General features: G+C 49.8%; 1 protein-coding gene and 1 pseudogene across 1 annotated transcript in view; both read right to left on the bottom strand.

Annotated features, from left to right (window-relative positions):
• Positions 1 to 6,829: 6,829 nt before the first annotated feature.
• Positions 6,830 to 8,198, bottom strand: LOC129075125 (thiamine transporter 1-like; annotated as a pseudogene).
• Positions 8,030 to 27,393, bottom strand: part of FA2H (fatty acid 2-hydroxylase) — a 46,176-nt gene continuing 26,812 nt past the window's right edge. Inside the window, exons 3-7 of the mRNA XM_054579189.1 lie at positions 18,495 to 18,637; positions 17,815 to 17,921; positions 12,374 to 12,546; positions 10,691 to 10,943; positions 8,030 to 9,465 (exon numbers count right to left, since the gene is read on the bottom strand). Of these exons, the coding sequence (XP_054435164.1) occupies positions 9,386 to 9,465; positions 10,691 to 10,943; positions 12,374 to 12,546; positions 17,815 to 17,921; positions 18,495 to 18,637 (756 nt within the window). The 3' untranslated portion in view covers positions 8,030 to 9,385. The remainder of the gene's footprint in view (positions 9,466 to 10,690; positions 10,944 to 12,373; positions 12,547 to 17,814; positions 17,922 to 18,494; positions 18,638 to 27,393) is intronic.

Below are 27,393 nucleotides of genomic sequence, written 5' to 3'. Positions count from 1 at the left end.
TTATTAAGGAAGGCTCTCAGGATGGAGAATAGGATAAAACAGGGAACTATATAAAAGCTAAGCAAGGAAGTGGCCCCTGTGGAGACTCGCGTTAGGCAGATTCTGGTGGGGTGGGGGCGGGATTTGGAGTGTGAAGCTCTGGGGAGAGAAGCAGTTTCCATTCCACCCAGGACAGTTCACAGGCGAGGTCACGAAGTCTTAACAAAGTTAAGAAGACTAAAATCATACCAAGTGTTTTTTTTACCATAATGGAATAGAACTCAACAGCAGAAGGAAAACTGGGAAGTACACAAACATGTGGAAATTAAACAGCTCCTGGAACAACTATTGTGTCAAAGAAAACATCAAAAGAAAATTAGAAAATACCTCGAGACAAATGAAAAGGAAACACAACACACCTCTGCAAGAAAAGAAAATTACAGGCCAATATTTCTAATGTACATTGATGAAAAAAATCCTCAACAAAATACTAGCAAGCCAAATCCAAAGGCACGTTTTGGTTCGCAAACCCAAAAGCACATTAAAGAATCATATACCATAAGCAAATGGGATTTATTCCTGGGGTGCAAGAATGGTTCAACATATGAAAATCAATTAATGCGATACACCATATTAACAAAATAAAGGACAAAACGCATGATCATCTCAATAGATGGATAAAAACAACTTCAGCAAATTTAACACTCTTTCATGGCAAAACTCTCAACAAACTAGGAGTAGGAGAAAACTGTCTAAACATAGTACAGACCACAGATGACAAGCCCACAGCTAACATCATACTTAATGGTGAAAAACTGAAAACGTTTCCTCCAAGATCAAGAAGAAGGAAAGGATACCCACTCTCCTCACTTCTCTTCAACATAGTAATGGGAGTTCTAGCCAGAGCAATTAGGCAACGAAAAGAAATAAAATATATCCAAATGGGAAAGGGAGAAGTAAAGATGACATGATTTTATCTATAGAAAACCCTAAATAATCCATTAAAAGAACAGTGTAAACAAATTCATTGAGGTTGCAGGATCTACAAAATTAATCCACAAAAATCGGTTGTGTTTCTATTCACTAAAAACAAACTATCTGAAAAGGAAATCAGGAAAACAATCCAATTTACAACAGCACCAAAAAGAATAAAATACTTATGAATAAATTAACTAAGGTGGCAAAAGAATTGTTCACTGAAAACTACAAAACATTGATGAAGGAAACTACACAAGACACAAACAAATGAAAAAGCACCCCATGTTCATGGATTGGAAGGCTTAATATTGTTAAAACATCCATATTACCAAAAGTGATCTATAGCTTCAGTGCAATCCATATCAAAATCCCAATATCATTTTTTTACAGAAATAGAAAAACAATTCTAAAATTAAATATGGAACCACAAAAGACTACAAATAGACAAATCACTCTTGAAAAAGTGGAACAGAAGTAAAGGTATCACACTTCCTGATTTCAAAATATATCACAGCATTATAGTACTGGCCTTAAAGGCCAACATATAGACCAACGAAATAGAATAGAGGGCCCACAAAGAAATCTACACTTACATGATCAACTGATCTTTGACAAGGGTGCCAAGAATATACAATGGGGCAAGGATAGTCTCTTCAAGAAACAGCATTGAGAAAACTGGATAACCACATGCAAAAAAATTAAATTGGGCCCTTATCTGACATCACACACAAAAATCAACTCAAAGTGGATTAAAGACTTAAGTATGAGACCTGAAACAATAAAGCTTCTAGAAGAAGACATAGGGGAAAAGCTTTGCGATACTGGTCCTGGCAATGATTTCATGGATATGGCACCAAGAGCACAGTTAACAAAAACAAACAAGTAGGATTATATCAAATTAAAAAGCTTTGGCATAGCAAAAGAAACAACAGTGAAAAGGCAACCTATAGAATGGGAGAAAATATTTTCAAGTTATATATTTGATAAGGGGTTAGATGAGTTGCCTCTCACATGCCCCCCACCTGACCCATGTGCCCTGACTGGGAATTGAACTGGTGACCTTTCAGTTCACAGGCTGGCACTCAATCTACTGAGCCACACCAGCCAGGGTCTAATAACCAGATTATTAAAAGTGAGTTAAGGACTTGAAGAGGTTTTCTTTTTCCAAAGAAAACATACTAATGACACACAGGTATATGAATAATTTTACCATTAATAATTATTAGGGAAATGCAAATCAAAATGACAATGAAGTATCATCTCACACCTGTCAGGATGGCTGTTATTAAAAAAACAAACAAACCCAAAAGACAGCAAGTATAGTGAAGATGTGGAAAAATTGGAACACTTGCATCATATTGATGGAAATGCAAAATGGTGCAGTCGCTATAGAAAACAGTATGGAGGTTTCTCAAAAAATTAAAAGTAGAGCTACCTTATGTTGTAGTAATCCCATTTCTGGGCATTTATCCAAAAGAATTGAAATCAGGATCTCAAAGAGATAGCACTCCCATATTCATTGTAGTACTATTCAAGATAGCTAAGATGTGAAAACCAAATGTCCACAGGCAGATGAACTGATAAAGAAAATGTGGTATATACATACAATGGAATACTATTCAGCCTTTAAAAAGAAGGAAATTCTGCAATATGCAACACCATGGATGAACCTTGAGGACAGTAGGCCAAGTAAAGTAAACCAATCAATAAAATACTGCACGGCTCCATTTACATGAAGTATATACAACAGTCAAATTCATAAAATCAAAGGTGAAATAGGGGTTGTCTGGAGAGGGAAAAACAGGGAGTTACCAGTCGAAGGGCATAAAGTCAAGCACAATGAATAAGCTCTTGAGGTCCGCTGTACAACATGTGCTTACCGTCAACAGCAGTGTACTGTACACTTAGAAACTTGTCGGGAGGGTAAATTTCATGGTAAGTATTCTTTTTACAACAACAACAACAAAAAGACTATAAGAGAATACTGTAAACAATTTTATACCAACCTGAAATGCAAGACAGTTTCCTAGACACGAATTACCTGACTCAAGAAGCATTAGAAACTCTGAACAGACCTGTAACTAGTAAGGAGATTGAGTTAGTTATCAAAACCCACTCAACAAAGAGAAGTCCAGGCCAGATGGCTTCACTGGTGAATTTTACCAAACATTTAAAAATGAATTAACACGAATCCTTCTCAAGCTTTTTCAAAAAGGGAAAAGGGGAGAACACTTCCTAACCCACTTTACCAGGCCAGCATCACCCTGATACCAAAGCTGAACAAAGATACCACAAGAAAGAAACTACAAACCAGTATCAGTGATGAATATGGAGGCAAAAATTCTCAACAAAATGCTAGAAAACTGAGTTCCAAAACATATTAAAGGATCATACACCATGACCAAATGACATTTATTCCAGGAATGCAAAGGTGGCTCAACATGTGAAACCAATGTAATATACCACATTAATAGAACAAAGGAAAAGAAACCACAAAAATCAGCTTTTACTCCTGGTGCCTTCTTTCCTTGTGGTTTGTTTTATTTTTATTGAAAGCTTATAGTCCTTGGAAACTTGTAGTTCCTGGGAATTTTTTGAGGCCTGGACTGAAGTTGCACTTCTCCACAGAAATTTGTAAATGCTTCTTCTGAGAGCCTTGTGACTTTTCCAGCCAGGGACATTTTACACCAAATTTTCAACTTGAGGTGCTTCAGACTAACCAGTTTGCATGAATTCAGGCCTTAGAACTCCATGAGGGCTATGGTTGTTCTATATTCTCAAAAGAGCCTTTCTCTGCTCCATACAGGCAATTTTCCTTACAGTGCCCTCGAAGGTGGGATTACTCCTGGTTCAGCCTTGCACTGAGGATATAGAACTGGGGTCCGTAGCAGACACCTTTGGTGATCTATGTCATATCCCTCTGGTCCATCTCTGGTCTTAACGTCAGTTGTGGTGGAAGGTTCTGTGTGAACACTGTCCTAGCTTTGATTTCAGCCGTAATTTCGGTGGGCCGTTCCTAGGATGCTCACACAGGACTTAAACTGACTGCGTCCCACTTGAAGGGCACACGTCCACCCTTCTGCTCTTGCTCCAGGACTTTGTCCAGGCCAAGTGCTCTGGTTGGCTCGCATGCCAGGGCAGCCCCGAGGTGAAGAGAGAGCTGACCCTCCTGAAGACAATCCTCCACCAGTAGGAGAGGGAGCTGGTGAGCAAATGCTCCAGCCTCTTGTCCTTTAGGTGGACAATTCTGGCAGGTTTCTGTCTGTTTCTCAAGATCCCCCTGCAGAATCCGTATGAGAACCTCTTATCCTCATACTTGCATGGCTCCCCCACTTTCCCTTTCCGATCCTTCCCATCTCTCACTCCTTATTTCTGCTCTTACCTCCCACATAAACTTCCTGCATCCATGTTCCTGTTTTAGGTTTTGACTTTTACGGACCCTAAGTGAAGACATATCCCCCACCCCCATTACGCTTTTGTCAAAACAAGATTTTTTTCTTTTTCTTATTGTTCCTTCTTTTTTTCCTATTACAAGCTTATAAGGTGTCTGAGATGAAGTGAAGAGGACAGTCCTGGCACCCAAATTTCAAATCCATCCTGTAGCATCTTTAGTAGATAAACTTTATTCATTGTGCAGTTATCACTTAACTGTAAAGAAGGTCCAGTTAATTTTTTGCAGTCATCATATATTTATAGAAAGTTAGACCTGGAAAGTCCATATACACAGTTCCAGCTTCCTCTTAAAAATGGTAGATGAGACAAAACAGTAAGTCAAGAGAAAAGGTAAGATGGAAAAGTTCCAGAATTTTATAATCACAGCCATCTGATTTCCCAACAGTCGCTATGAGGGCAGTCATAAGGGGTCAGGGCCTCATGCTGCCACTAGAGGGCAGCAGAAACTAGGGAACAGGTGGAGCAGCAAAGACCAAATAATAGCAGCCAGAGATCTGATGGTGGGAAGACTAACACTTATTGGAGTCTGTTACAAGTTGGCTATTGTGCAGTTTTGTGCCAAAACTGCACAAGTTTGATTGCACCACCGTCCATTTTATGTTAAAAATTAAATAAAACCCCTCAAATACCACTTTTCCATTTGTTTCTGAGTAAACAATTCCCTATGTTGCAAAATACACTGAAAAACAAAATACAAATTTAGAGTCTGTTACTTTTATGACATCACATTCCCTTTCCTTCCTTAGCTAGTGTTTTTCCCTTCCCTATACATGAAAAGAGGTTGAACGGAAAACGTCCGATTCTTATCCTATTCATTTGCCTCTAGAGCTTCCACTTAAGCCAAATAAATGTCAATTTTGCAATCTTGACACTATTACTCACACTGTTCAGCCGTGTTATTCCAAAAAAGTTAACACCCCCTGTTGAAAACAGCTACCTAGATTCTTTTCAAGATAAGGCAACAGTTGGCTTTAAAATAGTTTTAAAATAGAGAGGTTGAGCAAAAAGGGAAAAGGACTCATGGACATGGCTAACAGTGTGGTGATTGCGGGGGGCGGGGAGGACAAGGGGAATAAATGGCAATGGGAAAAAATAAAGATTAAATTAAAAAAAGTTTCCATGTCTCACATACTCTAGCAGCCACTTGGTAGACTGATTTGAGGATTACGTGTATACATAATAATATTTGTTCAGTATTGAACAAATGGAAATGGAATTACTAGCCATTGTTATTTTAAGCAAATATTCAAGATGATCCACTCTTAGAAGCAAAGGCAGATTTAATGTATGAAATGCAGGAATCACATCTATCTTGGTTCCTGTCCCATTGAAATAATCAAAAAGAGGCTCGGTTTGTGGAAGAGGCTTTAGAATAATCCAGCTATTAATGACACCTTTATTTTGGATGAGGGGGACAATTATAAAAGCTCCAAAGTTATTATTTTTAAAAAGACGTTTTCATTTTATTTTAGAAATAAAAGGGTATATAAAATGCAGAGTGGGCTAGTTGTGTCTTTGGCCCATATTCTAACTTTTTGTCATGGGATTAACAGCCCTTCATACTGAAGAATAAAAGACGAGGGAACCTACCTTACATTTTCTGATTAGGTCTCTTCATTCAGATTATAAGCAGGCTTCAACGCTTGCCTTATTTTCTAACTAAATGAGCTTCTCTAAGAAGCATATGAATAATGCAAACATGTACTTCTAACAAAAATCTACACAAATACAAAATTGTCAAGATGAGAACTGAGAACATGCATACAAAGAAATTTTAAAAAATAACTTATTAGAAATGACACATACTCCTTATAGGACAGGACACCAAACCAGAGCAAATATTGCATCTTATAAGAACGACTTTCATCTGAAGAAACACAAATGCACATGAGTAACACAAAGTGAGAATTAAGTTGAACAGAGGCAGGTGCCGTTACAGCATATTTCTGTCTTGAGCTGTAACAGCTCGTGGTCCCTGTGAAGCCCCGGGCCCCACTGGACCCACCTGGCTTATCAGATACAGAAGTACTTGACCTATGACACACCAAACTCACTTGCTATCAAGTATACAACAGCATGTGCTGCTTGACTGTATGTGATAGCTTGGTTTTCAAAATCAAGTTCCCTTTTGAACCAGAAAAAAGTCATCCTTAAATAATCCACAAAATAAGCTTCACTTCTGCTCCTCTGAACACTACTATGCTGCTCTAAGGAACACAGGCATTGTCGATTGGTTGCTGTTAGCTCTGACTGGTGTAGCTCAGTGGATTGAGCACTGGCCTGCAAACCAATTGGTTGCTGTGAAGCCATGAAATGCACATTCATAAATATATATATCTACACCTTAAAAGATTAAATACATCCAGAGACTGTGGCTGTGCAGAGTTCTTGTTTTAAGAAGCAGCTTGTCAGCAGTGTATTACGAAGTGCTTACTTGAGAAGCTGACGCTGGATCTTCCTTCTTCCTGCATTTCTTCATAATAGTGACTGTACCATTCGGCAGGGAAACCACAGCAGCAAGTGCAAACTAACCAGCGTAGATCAGGAACTGAGTGGTAACCTCTAAGCCGAGGCCACTGGCATTGATCACGATGAGCGTGAGCAGTGTCCGCAGGGCCAGAGCAACGGAGGTGTTCACACCGAACACCAGGGCATAGCGCTCCTTTGCCGAGGCTGGCGCCTATCAGGAAAGTTGCTACAGTGATGAGTAACATATAGACGATCCTGAAGACAAAATAGGACGCGTAGCACACCCAAACGTTCCCTGAGGTGTCCATGGTGTACATTGCGGCAGCGATCAGGAGAGAGAACAGGGACAGCGTCATTTCTCCGCAAGTGGACCAGGGCACTTTTTATGTAACCAACTGCCAAAACAGCAACAGCACCCAGCAGGGTGGAAACGGCCTCCACGCCCCTGTTACAGACAGTAGTGTGGCGAGAACGCAACACCTGCTCCCACAGGCCCTGTGTATAGGTGATGACCTGGAAGTAGCTGCAGGTGGAGAAGGCCCTTCACACCGACACGCAGAGCAGAGGGCGAGAGGAGTAGCGCACCAAGTCCTTCTGCAGGACCTTCAGCACCAGGAGAGGTCTGCCGGGGGCTCCGGTTCCTCCACGGGAGGCTCCTCCGCGTGCCGGGGATTTTTGACTCAACGTGCTCCCACCAAGGAAGGAAGTGAGAAGCTCAAGTAGCAGTAACAATGCCACTGTTTCGTACCTTGATACCATTTGCTCCCTGGAAGGTGGGATGAGCGTGGTGAAAGAAAAGGCTCTTCCATGGCATAGACAGAAGCCAAGCCACCGCAAAGGCTCCAGACGCACAGGTGAGGGAGAGGACCTCCAGGCGAGCAGGGACCCACCTGCCAAGGAGACGAGGACCTGCCCTAGGACGGAGCCCACTGTGAAGCCCACCAAGGTGGCTGTCTGCAGGGAATTTTAAAACAGTAATAAAATCAAGTCGGAAAATAGGAGTTGGTCAGCTTTTTATTATCACCATGCCCCAGCAAGTCTGCACAACCCTGTCAGCGATAAACACTCCTCCTGGCTGGGCAGACCGTCCCCATCCCCCACCCTCCATGACGAAGTCTGGTGACTCAGCATCAGTAAGTTACAACTACTCTTTGTTGGTTTCTTTTAAAATGCTTTTATTTTTCAAAATATACAATTTATTTACACCTTTATTTCACAACTGCAGTTTGTATATTTATTCCAAAATCTTTAAATAACTCCACAGTAAACAGTACAATCACAGGATCGGTCAACTGTTTCTCTTTAGCCTTTATGTTCATCGAGTTTTGTTTTTGTTTTTAAAAGTTTCAAGTAGTAACGGTTTGTGGGTATAAGAAGGAAACAAAAATAGGACAAAGGTTTACATAAGCTCAACACATAGGATTAGAAAGGGCGATCTGAGCAGCTACTTGAGCGTTTGTATGGTTTATAAATAAGACCCTCTTACAAGCAGTGAGGGTTTTGGTTATGAGGAAGAGGGGGCTGGAACCTCATCTGCTGGGAGGAGGGCAGGGAAGCAAAGGGGAAGGGAGATAAGGCACCAAATAAAGGCTCCTTCGTGGCCTAAGGAGGCACTGGCTGGAAGGGTCCTGAGTGAGGGGCAGCGGCCCACCCATGCCAGGCGGAGGTCTGGGAATGCATGGGAGGGCACTGGGTGCCCGCCCATAGTGAGGCCTCATTGCCTCCCTTGGCGAGAAGCTCTGAGATTCTGGAGGCAGGGAAGAGACGGCTAGCGCGGCTGGTGGTTCCTAAAGAAGGGGGCCTGGGCCCCCGCCAGCCTTGAGGTCCCCGCCAGCCAGCCTCGGCCTGTCCGCACAGGCAGGTGAGGGCCAGGGGTGCGCCTCAGCCTGAGGCACCTGCTGCTGCCGCCAGAATCGGTGACTGGCAGTGGACAAAGGCACTGCCCTGGGACCTGGGGTGGCCTGTGGGAGGCATCATGCTCTCTCCTGGGGAGAGCCCGTCATCCACCTCAGTGTTCTCCGCACTGCAGGAGAAAGCCAGAGCCATCAAACCGTCCCCGGAAGGGAAGGTGGGGAAGACCAGGGCTGGAGGCCCTACAGACCCCATTCTTTGCTCTGGGGGGTAGCTCCCAGGGGAGGTGACGGGGCGGGGGGGATCACAGGCCTGTCAGGAAGTCACCGGGGTCCGTTTCCTTCATTCCCCTTGGGGCTGATAACGTAGGCGGGGTCCTAACGCAGTCCTGTGGGCTAAGGCTCTAGGCACAGACGCTGATGGAGACGCCGGGCTGCTGCAGATATGAGTTAGTCCCTGAGGGCCATTGGGCCACCAAGTGGATGTGACCTTCCTGTGGTGGGTCGGGGGGCAGTCTCAGTCTTCAGGGCCTTCCCAGCACCCTTCACCAAACCCAAGAGCTGGACAAAGACTATCCTGCCTGGCCAAGCAAACCTTCTTGGCAGGGTCCGGATGATGGCGGGGCAGGGCGGGGTCACAGTGGGGCTGGGAGTTGTCACTGCATCTTCGGGTGCGATTCTTCCGGCATAAGGGTGTGGAAAAAGTAATCCCATAATTTAGTGCTGATGCCAAATCCTAGAGAGGGAGATGAACAGGGGGAAGGTGAGGCACCGTCCAAGGAAAGGGATAAATCTGCTTGGAAAGGGAGCCGGCGTAGGCCCCGCACCCGGGAAGATCCTAACTTCTGTCCCTGCTGGCCTTCCCGACTCTCAGCGCTACCCTGGCAGAAGTCAGGAGCAGCGCACCTGTGTTTCTGTCTCCCAGGAAGGCCACCGGAATAAACTCAAATTCTTTATCTGCTGTGACTTCCTCAAAGGGCCTGGCCTGCCTCCTCTTCCTCCTCCTCTTTGAAGATCCAAGTGCATTCCCACTTCAAGGCTTTGTTCCTGCTGCTCCTGAGCTGCTCTGTCCTCAGACGTCATCGGATGCTGACTTCTCTTAAGTTTGGCCTCAGCTCTGCTGACACCTCTGCAGGGACATCTTCCTGGACCATTTCATCTACCGCTCTGCCATCCCGCATGGCAGCCACAAGGCAGGGAGCCCATGTGACCACTCAGCACCAGAAATGTGGCAAGAGCTACACAGGGACAGGATTTCTAATCTTATTTAATTTTAATTCACTTAAATTTCAATTTAAAAACAATTCAATTACTGGAAATCTTTTAAGCACATTCAGAGTAATGTGAATCTACTTTTTTCTTAACTGTAAATTTTATAAACTCTAAATACAGATTAAATATTTCCAATGAAAATTTAGTACCTGAATTAAGAGGTGCTGTAAGTGGAAAAATACACACTGGACACAGAAGATTTAATATAGGAAAAATAATGTAAAATGTCTCATTAACAGTATTTTATATTGATCATATATTGAAATGGTAACATTTTGGCTATAGTTGGCTTACTAAACTATGCTGTTAAAAGGATTAATCTCACCCATTTTTTTACTGGCTAATGTGGCCACTAGAAAATTTAAAAATCACATCTGTGACTTGCACATTTTGTTAGACAGGGCTGGACCCTACTCCTGCCTTCCATGGTCCCTCTAACATCATCTTTATTTTCTTGGTAGCACTTACCATTGTCTGAAACAATCTTTTACTACTGATTGGTTTCCTTATTTGCCTGTCTCTGCAGAGCCCCGCACCAGAGAGCAGGATGGGAGCCCCAGGCTTGCCTTGCTGCCTGTGCATCCCCAGTACCCAGAACAGGGCCTGGCCCTTGGTAGGGGCCTAACGGTGGCTGTCGAATAAACAGATGATCAAATGAGTGAGACGGGGAGGTGCTGGCCGATCCTTACCTAACTTCTGATGTGCAAAGTGATGCTTGACGTGGTGGGCCTTCATGTTGTACAGGTAGGAGCCCTTGTGCGGCGAGCCGAAGTGCAGGTAGTAATGCATCAGATCGTAGACGATGTAGCCCAGGAGGCCCCCGGCAAACACAGTGCCCCCCACCGCCTCGGGCAGGAGGAGCTGTAAGATTGTGTAGATCAAGGCAATCAACAGAGAAGCTGGCGCAGGGGGGAAGACCAGGCGGGACTCATCGAAGGGTGCCTGTGGGTGGAGAGCGTGTTAGAGCGCAGCCAGGGGCTGGCCCGCGGGCCCAGAGGAGACTTCCCTGCAGGGAGTGGGGTGGAGCAGCCCAGGCATCCCAGGGAGGGGTGGCGACTTATCTTGGGTGGCCTTGGCACTTTCAGTGGCTTTGGGGAGGGCGGGCCACCAGGCCTGAAAGCCCTAGACGGTTCTGTTCCAATTTCCCAGACAGGATGGGACCTGGAACACTGCGCAAGGACACAGGGTGGATGTGAGGAGGGCAGGATGTTTCTGGTTCAGAGTCCTGCTTTATGCCCAAGAGGCCATTTTGGCTCTGGAATTTGTAAGGTGCTAAAGAGGAGTGCCAACTCCGATTACCAGGCGGGGCACCTGGACGAGGGCCTGACTGCCTGGGAGCGTGGCACGCTGGCGCACTGAGCTTAATGCAGGTTCGTACAGTGGGATACGTGGAAGCGTGAACTCACACGGTCCCCTCTCCCTGTCCTAACAGGGGCCCTTCTTTGTTCCAAGGGGGTGTTGTTACATTAAACAAGAGAAATAGGCCTTAAGCTCTGGAGCTTTAAAAGCTAAAGGCCTGGCCTAGAGGTCAGATTTTAGTGACTGCTTAGTGAGTATTCTGAGAAGAGACAGACCCCTGCCCCCCCCCCCCGCCCCGCCCCCATGGGCTGGAAGAAAAGAGAGAAAGCCGGCAATACTCATGCAGTGACTGCTCCTGAGGGCCCCTCCCCCCTCCCACCCGGAGCAGGAGCGGCAGGACCAGGGGTGTGCTGGGGAGCCAGGCTCAGGGTGGGGGTGGGGGGTGCCTGGGACAGGCTGAGAATGGCAAGGAGTAGGGACAGCGGGATGCAGCTTCCTCTGGACAGAACTGGCTTCCAGTTCCTGCCAAGGGGACTGTCATATTGCCCTTGAAGAGCCCCAGGGTGGTGGGTAGTTGAGAGCACAGACTCTGAAATCCATAGAATGGGGCTGGAGATCCTGGCTGTGACGGGTGTGACCTTGGGTGTGTGCCTTAGTTTCTTAATTTCTGCCTCAGTTTGCTGCTCTGTGGAATGGGAAGAACTGGAGTACTCTCTTCAGCAGGAAGCTCCACAAGGGCAGTGACCTTGGACTCTTTTGGTCAGTGGTGTCTAGAATCGTGCCTGGCACAGAGTGAGACTCGGTGAACACTTGTTGAAGGGATGAACGAGCTTTTGTGAGGGTTAAAGATGCTTCATGAAAGGGACCTGCAGAGTGTCTGGCGTCAGTCATGGTGGCATACAGACACATGCTCACCCTGTCCACGCCCGGTTCAGGTTAGGACCCAGTCCTTCCTCTGGGCAGCACCAACTGCCCTGATTTCCTCTTGTTCCCAGCATGACCCACGGAAGGACTGGCAGCTCCTGTGAGTTGGTTAGAGATGCAAGGCCCCGGGAGGGAACCGCCCTGCTTACCTTGTGGTGCTGGCCATGCAAGACGAAGTGCAGCATGATGAGGTAATAGCTGTTGCTGGGGGGCTTCATGTGGAAGAGGAAGCGGTGGAGGGCGTACTCTATGAGACTCCAGAGCAGTATCCCCAGCAAGAAGAGGCCCGGGAACACGGACTTAGGCATGGCTACTGAGTATTCTGCAGGGTGGCAAGAGAGGGGCAAGGTCAGGGCAGGTGGCCCCAGCGGGCAGCAAGGCCTGGTGGTCCCCGACGTCCCATCTTACCACCCCAACACCTTGGGAGCTGTGGCGCCCTGTCCGGCAGCTACAGGGCTGGGCCACATTGCTGGGGCTCTTGGGTCAAAATGGGAAGGAGGCTGTGAGGATCTTTGTTGGGCTTGGAGGGGACAATGAAGGGGGCCACTGGCCAGAGATCTGAGATTGTCCTTATGGGAACTAAGAGGAGCAGCTGCGGCCGGTGCCGGACCTTTGTCTGGTGCTATGGTCTGAATGTACCCCTTCAAAATTCCTGTTGAAAGCTAACCCCCAAGGTGATGGTATTAAGAGGCAGGGCCTTAGGGAGGTGATTAGCTCCTGAGGTTGGAACCCTCATGAACAGGATGGGCACCCTTACAAAAGAGGGCCCACAGAGCCCCTTCCTGCTTCGTCCATGTGAGGACACCGGACGTCTGTGACCTGGAGGAGGACCCTCACCTGACCAGGCTGGCACCGCGATTGGAACTTCCAGCTTCTAGATTTAAATTGCTGCTGTTTGTAAGTCTCCCAGCCCATGAAGTTTTGCTGTAGCAGCCCAAATGGGCTAGACACCCGAGAAGGGTGGCCTTGTCTCCTTGGCATGGGCGGGTGCGGGGACTACCCCAGTCAAGCCAGTGGAGCTGGGCAGGCATTGACGAAAAAGTTAACCACCAGGGGCTGGAGAGCAGGAGGGACAGGAAAACGCATGCAGAGAAATCTCAATGGACAAGATTTAAAATCACAGCATGTGAGGGAGATTAGAAAAAAACTGAAGATGATCAGCCTGGAGACCAGAACATTGGAGATGTGACTGTCATTGCGAGGTTCCCAGCACCCAACCCTGCCCTCTCCCACCTTCAACCAGTCACCAGGCTCTGTTGGCTCCCCCTCCTTAATATCTGTTGGCAAAGTAAAAGGAGCAGATACAAAAGTCCACATATTGAACAATTCTATTTATATTTATATATAGACACGGGTGGCCTCAGGGGTCAGGGGAGGTGGAAATGGAGAACAACTGCTCTGTGGGTGTGGGTTTCCTTGGGGGGTAAAGAAGAAAATGTTCTGGAATGACACAGAGGTTAGACCATACTGTGATATATTGAATGCCACCGAATTCTTCATTTTAAAATGGTTAATTTTATGTTATGTGAATTTCACCTCAATTAAAAAAATATATATATATATATATGTCTTGCTTTTCCCATAAGTGGCCTGAGATGACTTCTGAAAGATGACTTTGCTATTCACTTAACCCAGAAAATCCCACAAAATCATGCAAATCAAGAGGTTCGAATCTTTGCGTTCACTTTAAGAACACTCACAAAACCTCGATGTGAGGGAGCCCAGGCCATCGAGGGTATGTGTATCTGAAAATCCACCAAGCATCATGTCACTACAGAAATAATGGGTGTCATTGTGTTGTTACAGTGGTGGAGTGAGTAGGTGTGACCAGGCCAAACCTTATAGCAGGACACAGGGTTGTTGGCCCAAAAAGAGCGCTTAGTTTTTTGCTGCACATGCTTAAGAATGTAGACAGTAATGCTGAGCTTAAGAGTTTAGATGTAGATTCTCTGGTCACTGAGCACATCCAGGTGAACCAAGCTCCCAGGATGTGGCGCAGAGCTTCCAGAGCTTGTGGGCTGGTTATTCCTGCCACAATGAGATGATCCTTTCTGAAAAAGAGCAGGTTCCTAAGCCAGAAGAGGAGGCTGCACAAAAGAAAGAGATATCCCAGAAAAAACTAAAACAAAAACTTATGGCCAGGGAGTAAATTCAGCATAAAATGCTAATAAAAGTAAAAAATAAAAGTCTCTCTCGGGTTAGTCCGCTGCTTGTAATCCCCGACTCCCTCATCACCACCTGGCCAAGGAACTGCATCAGCCTGCCCCTCAACTCCCTGCTTCCACACTGTCAAAACCCTTCTCTGGGGCCTTATAACCTTCAGCGAAAGTTCAAACCCCAATAGGGCACCGAAGGTTCCTCAAGAACGGGCCCCGCGGGCCCCGTGCCTGCCTCATCTCCCCGTCACCCTGTACTGGGGCCAAACCAAATCACCTCCAGCTCCTTCGAGGCACCACGTTTGCCCCACGCCCTCTCCCACATCCCTAATTTGCCCATGTTTCCTTCCCTGGAATTCCCTCCCTGCCTTCCCTATTCTGGGAGATTCAGCCCACGTGTCTCTGTGAGGAGCCTCTGCAGATGCCCCTGAACACCATCCTGCCCTCGGCATCACCGTTTGTCACACGGAACTGAAGCTGCGGTTTGACTTCTGAGCGGGAGCACCCCGTGTGGATGACCTTTCCTTCTGTGGAAGGAAGAAAGCCCAGGAAGGCGGGGCAGGGAGGTGACTTTCTAGCTCTTTGGACCAGATCCCAGGCCCAGCCCTGTTCTGACAAATGGTTTCAAATGACTCTGCAGTGGGAAGATTTCTCATGCCTCACCTGGAAACTAGCATGCGCTGCAGCTCAGATTCAATCCTCAAAGTGTCCACTGCTCTCTGAATTGAATTAAGCTAGTCGGACACCTCTCATCAGCGGGGCCTGCCGTGTCCCTGTCTGGTACAAGGCGCTTGCTTGACAGCACTGCAAGTGGTCGTTTGGCCTTGGCTGGGCTGCTCCGGTTGGCCAGAAGCCCTGCTTCTGGGGGAGCTGTGACTCTTTTGGGGTCCCTCAAAACACTCTGGTAAAGTGCAGAGAGCACAGGTTTTGGATTTGCACACCTGGGTTCAAATCCTGCAAGAGTTACGTGTTTTCTCAACAGTAAAACATCCTACCCTTCACAAAAGGCTGTTGTTAGGACAGAAGAAATATAATACCTGATTATATGATGAGCATATATATTATATAATAAGAATAACATTATTATGTATTAATAATACTTATAATACTCATATATAATAAATAGCTACTATACTTTTTAAATATAATGACTCAAAATACATCTACACTCTAACCTGTGGTCCTACTCTTACCCACCTTCTCTGATTCTCCTTAAAGAGCTCTGGAGGGTCCCTGGTCGGGGAAGAAAGAGTTTCCCATGCCCCGCCTCCAACCCCAGAGCACAGAGGCCCTTGCTTGCTGCTTAGCTCTCTCATCAGCAGGGAAAGGACTGGGCCTGCTGGAGCATTTCTGGCCACAGACTGTCTGACCTCGTCTGGGGCTCCCGCGGTGCTGTTGGAGGTCTGCATGTCTGTCCCAGACACCGCTGGGCTCCAGCCGGTGCTCACTCTACCCTGCCCCCAGGCACTGTTCTCAGGGCCCTCCTGAATGTGGGGAGCCCCTCTGCTTTTCAAAGCATCTTCATGCATGCATCCGGGGATTTCAGCCTTGAACTGGGGTCACCGTTCAGCTTCCACTGCTCCGCGGCTCCCTGAATCTTCCCGCATGGATTCTGGTGTGCCCTTTGCCCAGCAGCTGTGTGGGGACCCTGCTCAGGCTGCCCTTGCCTTGCTCTGCGGCTCTTGTTTTCTCTCCCTCACATGGTGAGCTGGGAGGCGAGAGATGCATGTGGAGACATATCCCTCATGCTGCCATTGCTGGCATCATGGTCACAGGCCCTACAGTCGGCCTTTATTAAACAGCACATCTCGCTCTCTGCAGAGGCCTCCGGTTCTGACCCAGCCCTCAAATCACCCTCCCTGCCATGCAGATGAGTCCCCTCCTATAGGTCAAGTCTCCGTCCACTCCCTCACCCCAGCATCATCCCTGTCGGCCCATCCGCCGGAGCTGGTACAGAGTGGCATCTCTAGAGGAATCCTGCAGAGGGACCTGGGCCAAAGCTCCGGCAGCCCCTTCCCCCTCCAGCCGCGGGCACTGGCGGCACTGCCACTGTTGGCGATTGTTAGGGGAGCGCCGGGCGGACAGTGGGCGATTCAGTGAGCAGGCCTTCTGAGCAACAAGCTCTGTGCTGTGCCTGAGCTATTCAGCGTGGGCAGAAAAGGGTAACCTTGGCTCGTGGGGTGTGCATGTTAACCCTTGGTGACCGGGAGCAGTTCTGGGCCCCGGGGCACTTCCTGTGGCATGTCCTTCCCCTGCCACATCCTGGGCCAGGAGGGAAAACAGGCTCCCATCACTGCGGCCATGGCCTCTCTCATCTAAGCCCCTCAGGTCTTCCCAGGAGAGGTGGGCAGAAGAGAGGTCTCAGAGTGTGGGGAGAAGGAGCCTGCATCTGGCAGAGAGGGGGCGCTCCAAAGGCTCACAGTCAGGAACACTACATGTGGTCTGAAAAGGAGAGCCCACTTGAGCTGCCCCGCACTCCACTCCTGCCTGTGCCGCGGCCTGGCCTCCATCTTAGCCACCTGCCCCGGGCCAGCACCCCTCCAGGGCAGGCTGTGCGAGGACGAACAGGCCACCTGGGCAGGCAGCATGAACGTGGAGGCCCAAGGCAGGAGGTAAGCTTGGGAGGCAGGCTGACAGAAGTGGCAGCACCCAAACCCATGGCTGCCCTGACAGTCTCGGTCCCATAGGCTCGTTGGAAGCTGCCCCATGTCAGCCCTTCTCTCTGTCCCCTGATCCCTGAAACTGGAGGGCAACTGGCATCTACCTCTTAGCCACATGACCCGGAATCGCTTGCTTGACTTCTCTGAGGTTCTACTTCCTCATCTCTAAAAGGGCACGACGATAGTGCCTTTCTCCTGGGGCTGTTGGGAGGGTTCGCCGAGATGGTCCCTGGAAGGCACCAGGCATGGCACGGGGTAAGTGCTCGGTACAGGTTAGCGGGGTTGTTATTCCGAGTCAGGGGTTCTGCTGTCTGGGCCTTCGCCCGGTTGCCTCTTCAGGACACTCTTGGGTCTTTCTCTCCCAGGTTCTGATCTGTGCTGTGTTCATGGACCACGCTGAGTCTAGCTCTCAGCTGTGCCACCTGGTGAATGATTTCTTTTAGTTTCTTGACAATCCCAGATCATACCTTTTCTAGTATTAGACTCCGTGATAAGCCTCTTTCTTTATTGTTATGTCTCTGGACAAAATGATTTCCTTTAGTTTCTGCTAGTGTGTTGCTGTTCTTCTGTTTTTAAAATCCATTCAGGGTTGGGGTTGGGGGAGTCTGACAATTGTTTTTCTTTGGAAGACTATTTCTACAGATAGGTCTTATTTTAAAATGTGTGTGATATGGTTTGGGGTTCTGTTTTCTCAGAAATTCAGTGCCGAGAAGGACATCAACTCCTCCCACCTCCTGGAGCCATGGGAGCAAACCAGGGAGGAACTGACATTACCTGTGGTGAAGGAAGCAAAGAGGCGGACATTGCCCTGGGCGAAGGTTCGGTAGTAGGACCAACTGAGGTACAGCATCAGGGGCATCCAGATGATGGGGACAGTGTACCTGTAGGAGGGCCACCAGGGTGAGAGACATACATGCCCAGGCACCTGACAGGGTCCAGCTTCCCTAGACATACCTCTCGACTCGAGGGGAGATGACATGATACCAAAGCATGCGCAGAAAGGGACACTGCTGGGGGGTGGGAAGGAGAAAACAAAAGGTCGTGAATCTACCTGCCAGGTCTCTGAGGTGAGTTATTGGCAGAAAAGAACTGTGTCCCTGGGGCTATGGACTCTGTGCAGCTGGAGAGGTGCTGACCTCTTGTGGCAATATAGCTAATTGCAGGCAAAATTGTGCCCATGGGTATTAGAGGATGGAAACCCTTCATAGGAAGAATCTGGATTAGAACAGGGGTTCCTGGCAGTATGTTGGGGTGTCACTCACTCAAAGAACAAACCATACTTAGGAATGGATTATACCTATGGCATGTTCCACTATCCCTGAGAGCTTACAGTATAGTTCTGGGTTCGGGGTACAGAGGGAGTACCCGAATGCCCCTTCCCCTCTTGTATCAATGTTTGACTGATACCATCGGGACAGAGGGACAGCCCACCATGGGCTCAGCGCAGGGCTCACCAGACAGTCTTGGTGAGGGCCTCGATGAAGTCTGACTGGAAGAGGCGGATGGGCCTGGTCACTGGCTGGTGGACCCACTCGTCGTACTTCTCTCCCAAGTGGCCTACCTGCCACAGTAGGGGCTTCTGCCAGTCTACCAGGTCCTGCAAGAGATGAAGTCAGAGGATACTTGATATTCATACCTGCACACATTCATTCTCTTGTCTCCTAGTTATAGTATCCCAGTCATCATCCTCTACCTCACATGGTCTGTAGGGGGGTACCTACCCTTTCACTTCAGTGATTCAGGACTGACTAAGCTGCTCATCTCAGCTCCTGGCCACAGAAATGGACCGGGACAGACTCATGACCTAAGCCAGTGCAATAAGTCATCAGACACTCTCTTCCTGCTGGAGTTGCTAAGTTGGTGAGGCATGGCCCTGGAGTTGCTAGCAGAGCCTGCCTGAGGACTCAGTCAACACAGAGGGTGGCCAAGGCAGGATCTAAAGACACTGAACCCAGGTGATGACACCTGAGCTCCCAGATTCAGCCGTGCCTGAAGCTAGAAGTCGTGCCCAGGACTCTTCAGGTGCAGGAGCCAATACCTCCTGTACCAGGAGTGAAATGGGCCCCTCTTCTTCTACCACAGGATTTCTTCCTGGTGCTGGCCTGGACAGTGCATTCATTCATCCAGTCAAGCCATCATTCATTCAAAGAGTTGCTTGATATTTCATCTACATACTCCTATGCTAGACACTGGGAAGAATAACAGGAGTGTGAGAGACCATCTTCGTTTTGCATAGCTTAGTGCTTAATCAGAGTTCAGACTCTGGAGTCAGGCCTGGGTACAAACCCTAGCTTCATCATTTATGTGTGACCTTGGGCAAATTACTTGACTTCTCTAAGCCTCAGTTTCTCGAGCTATGAAATAATATGAAGTAATAATAATGGTATCTGCATAAAGTGCTCAGGAAGATAAGGTATGCCAGGCAAGATAGTTTAGTGCAGATACAGGGAAGCTGCACTTGGGAGGCAGGATGACTGGTACAAATGCCTGGGTCCAGGGTAGAAGGAAAGGGCTTTGCGGAGAACTGCTGTATCTGACTGAGACCATCAGGAGAGAGGGATGGAGCTCACACAACACGGAGGACTTGGTAAGGAGGAGGGGGAAAAGTGGGGGAGGGATTGTAGGCTGAGATGTGCGCTTGACTTCCTGTGGGGCAGGAAGAAACCTGCCGAGAGTGTTAGATGACAGAACACCTCATACCAGGCCCCGGAGCTGGTACTTCATCTTCTGGGCCAGTGGTCGCCAAGGTGGGGGTGTATGCATGCCCCAGGGGTACTTCCCGGCTGATCCCCCGAGGCATGGAGAGAATATTAGAGACTCTATTTGTATGTATCTCATCTTTAAACTGTATTTGAATGTGTTTTTCATGCACATAATACAATAGTGCATTATCTCAAGCAAATAATTTATAGATAATTAAAATGGAAATATAATGGAAAGTGTGCCCTAATGTTTTACTTATAGGGATGCAAGATCAAAAAATTTGGAACCTCCAGCTCTAGGTAATGGGAAGCCCTTGAAGGTTTCTGATGAGTCAGTGTATTGAAGGAGATTCATCTGGACAAAAATCAGCAAACCAAAACCAGTAAAGAACAATGGAGCTGTGGTGAGGGAACATCTTTAAAGCCTGGCTCTGCCATTTATCAGCTGTGGGATCCTGGGCAAGTGCCTTTGCCTCTTGGAGCCCTTCAGCGCTTGTCTATAAAGCCGATGTGCCCACCACCCATGATAACAGAGAGGGCAAGATGTGCCCAGCGTTTGGCACATAGTGGATGTCAATAAGTCTCCAATACAAGGGAGTTAGGTGGCTACTGGAGGTAAGAAGGGAGGTAGTGTCAGGAAAGGAAAGCTGAAAGAGAGAAACAGAGTATATGGGGGAGGAACACACAAGCCTGGGAGGAAGAGGCAACAGCGATTCTGAAACGTGCCTCCCTGCATCCGTGGCTGGAACCTTGCCCTCGGACCACAGCTGGCTGGGCCCAGCAGGCCCCGCAGCCCTGCCGTCACAGCCTTGGAGCAGGCGCTTAGGGATCTCAGGCAGACAGGCGAGGTCCCTGGGCTTTCCCCCTGTGTCTGAGGCCTGGGGAAAAGGCCCAAAGATGGTTGCGGTTTCCTGTTATGTGAACTTGGCAGTGCCCAGGTGCTGGCTACCTCCCTGCTTCCCAGGCTGGAAGATGACTCAGGTCAGCCTGGAGCCGCCCCATTCAGCACCAGTTACACAAGGCAACCATCCAAACCCCACCTAGTCGCTTGGCTTTCTCCCTTGGCTTTAGTAGGAAATGGACTCATTGGGTTCAAGCTGTCTCATTCCTTCCATTTCTCTGCCTCAGGCCTCTACCCACAGAAACACATGCACGTGCCCTCCCCCGCCCCATGTATGTGCACGCATGTACCCACACACCCAGCACCACCACCACCAGGAAAAAAACTGGAGGAACCAGCTAGTGGCCTGTGTTTACACCTTATCTCGCACAGCCTACAGAGCCCCACCTCAGAAGGTAGGCCAGGGTCATGGAAAGTGCTTGAGGCTTTGTCCCAATTGCAACATCGCTGAGAGCTAAGACTCACAGAGCATTTGTTATATGCAGGCATGATTCTAAACACTTAATCATTGGATCTCTATCATCCCCTAACTAGGCAAGCACTATTATTACTGTCATCTTGCAGATGGGAAAATTGAAGCCAGGTAACTTGTCCAAGGTTGCCCAGTTATGTCTTTTTGATAAACTGGCCCCTTAATCATTGGGAAATAGCCATCTTGGTCCCTGGTAATACTCTTTGTCCTGAACCTTAATAGAGCCACACCAGGCTTCCTTATGCTAAGCATTTGCATGGCCTATCTTTTCCTATTCTTTTATTTTCAAACTGTGTACATCTTTACATTTAAAGGGCATCTCTTGTGGACAGCATATAGTTTTGGGTCTGTCTTTTTTAAAAATCTAGTCAGACAATCTCTGCCATTTAGTTAGAGTATTTAGTCCATTTATATTTAATGCTGCAGTTATTCCACCATCTTGCTATTTGTTTCCTGTTCGTCTCCTCTATTATTCCTTTTTGCCTTGCTTGTACTAATCAAGCACTTCAAAAATATTCTATATTATGTCCTTTACTGACTTCTTAGCTATGCCTTTTTGGTGTTTTCCCCAGTTGTTACTCTAAGGATAGTAATATTCATCCTTAACTTATCACCATGTTTCTCAAATAAAAACACTTGTTTTCATATGTCCTACTTTTGTTTTACACATGACACTCTATGCCTTCCTTTTCACTTGTACACTTATTTAGAATTATACCTTAGACAATGAATGTTTCCAGCTATAGCCTAGAGGTGCGGCCAGGCAGGCCTTTCTCTGAGTCTTGCAGTGGTTTGGGAAAATTTTCACCTATTGATCCATTTTGCCTTTATTGTACAAAGAGAGCAAAAGCGGCATAGGATTCCTCAGCTTAACTAGGTTGGGACCAGGAAGAAATGTGTAGGTAGGCAGCGAGCAGGGATTCCAGCCTGAGCCTCACCCTGCTGCAAAGGGAACAGAGCAAAAGGACAGAGCAGGTGTGGAGCGTGGAAGCTACGGTGCTGAAGAGTTGTTTGTACACAGGTGTGGTGGGAACAGATCCAGTGCCCCCCACCGCCCTCCTCCTTGAGCACAGGGGTCTCTCGTTTGATGTCCTGATGCCCATCTGATCTTTGTACACCACTTTGGTTTCTCCCTGGACAGACCAGCAGGCACTGGCCACCGTACAAATTGGTGGACTTGCTGCCCAGAGTTGGCCCCAAGGCTGCCTCTGACCCCTGCACTGGCCTTGGACAGCCTTGAACCCGGGTTCTGGGTCTAGCCCCCGGTATGCTTCTGTGAGGTGGCGCTCTTCACCCCGGGGCTGAAGCACCACCCTGGAGGAAGCCCGAGAAGGCTCACTCTTATGCTGCAACGTCTCCGTCACTCCTCAAAGGTCAACACCTCTATTGCCACCACTGGAGCCTCAGCCCACCATTCCAGGGGCAGTTAAAGGAGCCTTCCATGTAAGTACCAAAGGCCAGGACTGCTGATCTCCCCATTTTACGGAGAAGGACCCTGAGGCCAAGGGGGCTTAAGTGATTCTTGAGATGGGGGTGGTGGGTCCTGGAGTGGGAGCCTCTTCCCTCCTCCCCAGCTGTACGTCTTCCACACACCCTCCCAGGAGTGGGACATTCGCTGCGTGCTCCACCTGATTTAGATGGTATGTGTACTGGCAGGGTGTCTTTTCTCAATTCTCTTCCAGTTCTGATTATTGAAGGAGAGGGTCTCAGCTGGGTTCAACACCTCTCACTTGCTGGTCATTTCCAACATGGCAGCTGGCTGGAAACCCGTCTTGAGAAGGAACAATGCCAAGAAATGCCAGCTTGGGTCCAATGAGTGGGAAGGGATTCCAGATAAACTTCACCTCCTACTCTACCTGGCAGAGGACTCCTTGGCTAACCCACAAATGGTTCTCTTCCTTGCAAGCTGGTGTCTGGTCCTGTCCCCTTCCCACCCCTACTTCCTAAGGCTTGGGGGACACAGGGAAGGCTTCAAAGACATCTGCAAAGGTCTGCCAGCCTCTGGAGGAGGTTGGGTGGGGCAAGGAAGTGGGGAACAGGCCACACCTCCAGTTCTCAGCCATCTGGGGGCTTTCATAGCAACCCTCACAATGGCAGATCTTCCTTTTACAGCTGTGGAACCTGATGCTCAGAGAGGGCAAGTGATTTCCTCAGGGTTGCCCGGCCAAAGTAGGACTACATGGATGAAGGTGGGGGGTCCTTTGGTGAACTGGAAGACATCAAGCAACAGGCTGGGCCCCAAAAAGCACACGCAAGTCCAGGGAGACTTTGGCTAAAGCACTAGCGCCAACTGTGTGTGTGTCCCATTCCCCTCCCCCGCCTGGCTCTGCCCCTGCCCCAGCTGGAGGGGGAGGGCCCCCCGCCTCGCTATGCCAGGAATGCAGCTGCAGCGGCGGCAGGGGAAAGGGCAGCCTGCCCCTGCTGCCCCGAGGGTGGGTGGAAGGGCATGCATGCTGCCAGGCTGGGGCGGGGGCCTCCTCTGCTCTCCCTGCCTCCCCACTTCCCAGGTCCCCCTCCTGCAGGCAGCAGGGGAGCCAGGTGGCACAGAACTCTTTCCAGGGGCAGAAAGATGGGAACCTACTTATCTCCAAAAGCTGCAAGTGTGGGGAGAGGGGGTAGCTGCTCTGCGCCAGCAGCTCCTCCCACGACCACAGCCACCAGCCAAGGCAACTGTTTAAAGAACTGTCTACCCAGACCCCAGAACGCACAGCTCCAGGGCAGCTTTCTGAGCCAGGAAGGCAGGGGTGGGCTTCCTACCAGGACTGGTGGGGACGGGAATGAGGACAAGAAGCTCAACAGGAATCCCAGGACATATTGTTCCTGTGTCCCTGTCCCAGGCCCCTGGGATAAGACTCCATGTCCATCACCCTTTGTAAGCTGTGATTTTGAGGACGAGGGCGTGCCACGTCATCATATTGCAGATGAGGAGACAGGCCAGGTGCTCAGCTGTGTGTGCCAGACATGGCACCTGCACCCCAGTTCACCTTAACCCAGGGCCAGAAGGCCTCCTACCAGCTGGCTCAGGCCCCTCGTGGCTGTGAACTTGCCAGCACCAAGGCTGTGAGGGACCCAGCAGGGGTGTCTAGTGCAGGGGTCCATGGGGGCTCTTGGTGGCCTCGCAGAGGTGGCTCCTCTAATTGGGAGCTCCTGTGCTCAAGACCAGAGGCAGTTCTGGACCACCTGGCTCCTCCCCGGTGATGGGGTAGCCGGGGAGGCGGCCTCAGGCCCCCGTGTGAGGGTTCAGGGAAATGGGAGTGGGCGGGAGCAGCGTGAAAAGAGGCAAAGCCTAGGAAACGGAGGAGAGCCACGCTCCGTGCAGAATGCCAGTGTCACCTCAGTCCCTGGGACAAAAGGGCAGTGAATGGGGTCTGCCTCCCTGGCCCCATCCTAAAGTGAGTGAACAAGGCTGGTCTTTCACTGGCAGCTAGCTCGCTTTCTGATACCCCTTGCACGTTCTGCCGGATCCTCCTGACGCCCCACACCACACTGAGCGAGAATCGCTTCCCCCTTGCTGAGGGGGAGGCAGGACACAGCTGTCTATGATCACCCCCCTCCTGACTCGGGCCTGCTTCATCCACCGCCCTCGTGGGACAGAGGGCAGCTCCCAGCCCACCTGCCTGGTTTCTCTCCAGGGGAGGGGGTGGGTGTTGTTTTGAGCACTCCTGAGCTCTTCGGAAGAGGGGCCAGGAGCTCTGAGAAAGGGGACAAGCGGGGAGAAAACGCGAGACCCTGGCCCAGCGAGGACGGTCCTCGGGAGGTCCCTGGGGATCACCCCAGGCAGCCAACCTCTCCAGGCCCATACTCTGGGAAGGGTCAAGGGGAGAAGGGAGGCCCAAGGGGACCCAAGGTGACATGGGCGGGGGTTGCAGAATGCTGGGAGGTGTGCCAGGGCTGCACCCACAGGGCTGAGGTGGGCCTTCCCCAGGGCTGGGCTGGCCAGCAGGGCCCTTGTTCACATCCAAGGGCTATTTTCCTGAGTTCTCGGTGACTTCAGTGAGGGTTAAAAGATTAAACTCATGTGGCCAGCATCAACTCTGCCAGGCCCTCCCTGGGGACCCTCGAAGCAGCCTGATGCCGAGTGTGTGCCTGTGTGTGTGTAGGTGGCAAGGGGGCTTTGAGAGCCCGGCACTGCCCTTGGCTTTGTGACATGCTGGCAGGAGGGCTCCACCTGTCTCTTAAGGGAAGGGAGTGGCCTCTACCTGGTGGAGCTGGAGCCAGTTCTGGGGGGCCTGGCTTAGCCTGAGGGTAGGACAGGAGGAGGAGGGTGTGGCAAAGCTCTGGAGACACTTCCCTCACAGGACCTGCTCCGCCTTCTCCCCCTCCCCCCACTCCACTTCTGCCACCCCCCTCTCCCAGTTGCAGCCTCAAGGGTGGACAGGTTCCAGGACATGTGGAGGGGTGCCTAGCGAGGGAGAGGGGCTCAGCAGTAGCACCGGCTGCACTAAGAGAACCAGCACGGTGACTTTGGGCAGGAGACTTAAGCTCTTCCTTCTTGTTAAACTGTTAATCTTACCTCTTCGAGTGAAGATTACATCAGATAATAGGTCTTATATTTAAAGTGCTTGGCCTGCAGTGCCTGGCACAAGGTAAGAGCTTAATAAAAGAAATGTTAATTTGGCCCTAACTCTGCTGCCCGGATCCCTCTGGGCAGGAACTTCTGCAAGCCCTTCAAATTACTCCGGTTGCATCTGGTTCCAGAAAGCTGGCCCCCACAGTGGGCAGGAGGGAAGAGGCTGCCGGGGAGGGTTCTGGAATGGACACAGGGAAGCAGTGAAAAGAGGCAGTGGGACAAATGGGATAGGTGTGCCCAGAAGCCACCAAGCCCCAGCTGGCTGGGTTCCAGAGAACCGGGAGACAGGCAGGGTGTAGTGGAAGGTGAGGGGCTGCGGCCTAGATTCTCATCCCACAAGGAAGCCTAGGTCTCGCCTGACTGGGTGATTGAAGGAATGACTTAGAAATGGTTCCAATAAACTCCCAGGCAGAACCTGAAAATCAGACCACTCCACGCCTCTAAGCAGGTTTTCTGGCCCTTCTGCTGTCTTTTCAGAACCTTCTCCCTGTGTCCCAGCACCCCAGCCTCCCGCCTTCTTTCCAGCATGGCCCACTCTGTCCCCCAGTCCTAGGGCTGGAGAGGCTTGGCCACAGGAGCCCAAGGCTCCCTTCCTCAGCAGCGCCCGGAAGAGCTCCCCTTGAATGCAAAGCAGGAAGGGCTAACTTTGGCAAGTCCCTTTGCCCCAGGGGTGAATGTGTAAACCCACTCCAGGCCCAGGACCCAAGGCAGAGAAAAAACTGCTGCCCCCTTTGAAGTCCCAACCCAACAGAACCACCCAAGCCCCTGGCCTGGGTTAGAAACAGGTACCGAGCTTAAATTAGACAAGGGCGTTGGGGGCGCTCCCTGCCTCTTCACTCCCCTCAAAGGGGCTGGGATTGACCCCAAGGGAGATGAATAAAAAGAAAATAAGAAAAGCAAGCAAAGCACTGCTCACCCTTCTGGGAAGCCCAGCTCCCCGGGCTGGGTCTTCTCAGTGAGCCGGGACGCGGGAAGCCCACCCCTCATCGCTCCCCGGGGGCCCGGGGCTCTCTGCCAGGGAGGGCCTCCACACCTCTCTTGGGCCAGCCCTGGCCCCTCTCTCAGCCCAGCAGGGAGGAGGAAGACAGGGTATGCGTGAAAGAATGGCAGAGGTGGGGAGGGTGAGTCAGGCGTGACCTGTCTGTGCCGGCAGGGAGCCAGGAGCAGGCCCTGGGGAAGGAGGAAGAGGAGAGGCCCCTCCTCCCCCGGATGGGGGCACAGGAGATAGTGGAACAGGCCTGGGTGGCCTTGATCCCCACCCACCTGACCCCCCACGCAGTGACAGGGCTGGAGTCAGCCTTGAACCTGAAGCCCAGGTGGACTGCGGGAGGACCCTGCCGCACAGCAGGACATTTATCCAGCCCTGATAAGCTCTCTCTTTAAACTACTTTCTTTCCAACATCCAAGCCCTAAGACAAACCCACAGGTGCTGGTGCAAGGGACCCCTCCTCAGGGCTGCTTTGGTCCTGTCTGCGGGCCCTGAGTCCTCAGCAGGCCCTGCTGCAGCGTCCTCTCTGGTCCTGTCCCCATCCCTGCACCCTCCTCGTCTCTCACTGCAGCTCCCCTTTCCAGGGTGAGGTCCTGACTCCATGGCTTTAAGGTGTTTGTCCCAGTCCAGCTGGCTGTCTCCCCGTCTGTCCTGCCCATGGGCAGAAAAAGCCCAAGCCATCAAACTTCCAGAGAAGTCAGCCATATGTACCAAGACCTT

The sequence above is a fragment of the Pteronotus mesoamericanus genome, unplaced genomic scaffold, assembly GCF_021234165.1.
Source record: "Pteronotus mesoamericanus isolate MK-2021 breed Mesoamerican mustached bat unplaced genomic scaffold, CSHL_Meso_final contig_52, whole genome shotgun sequence".
Lineage (NCBI taxonomy): Eukaryota > Metazoa > Chordata > Mammalia > Chiroptera > Mormoopidae > Pteronotus > Pteronotus mesoamericanus.
The sequence above is the reverse complement of the archived record's forward strand: the minus strand, read 5'-3'. Positions and strand labels throughout refer to the sequence as shown.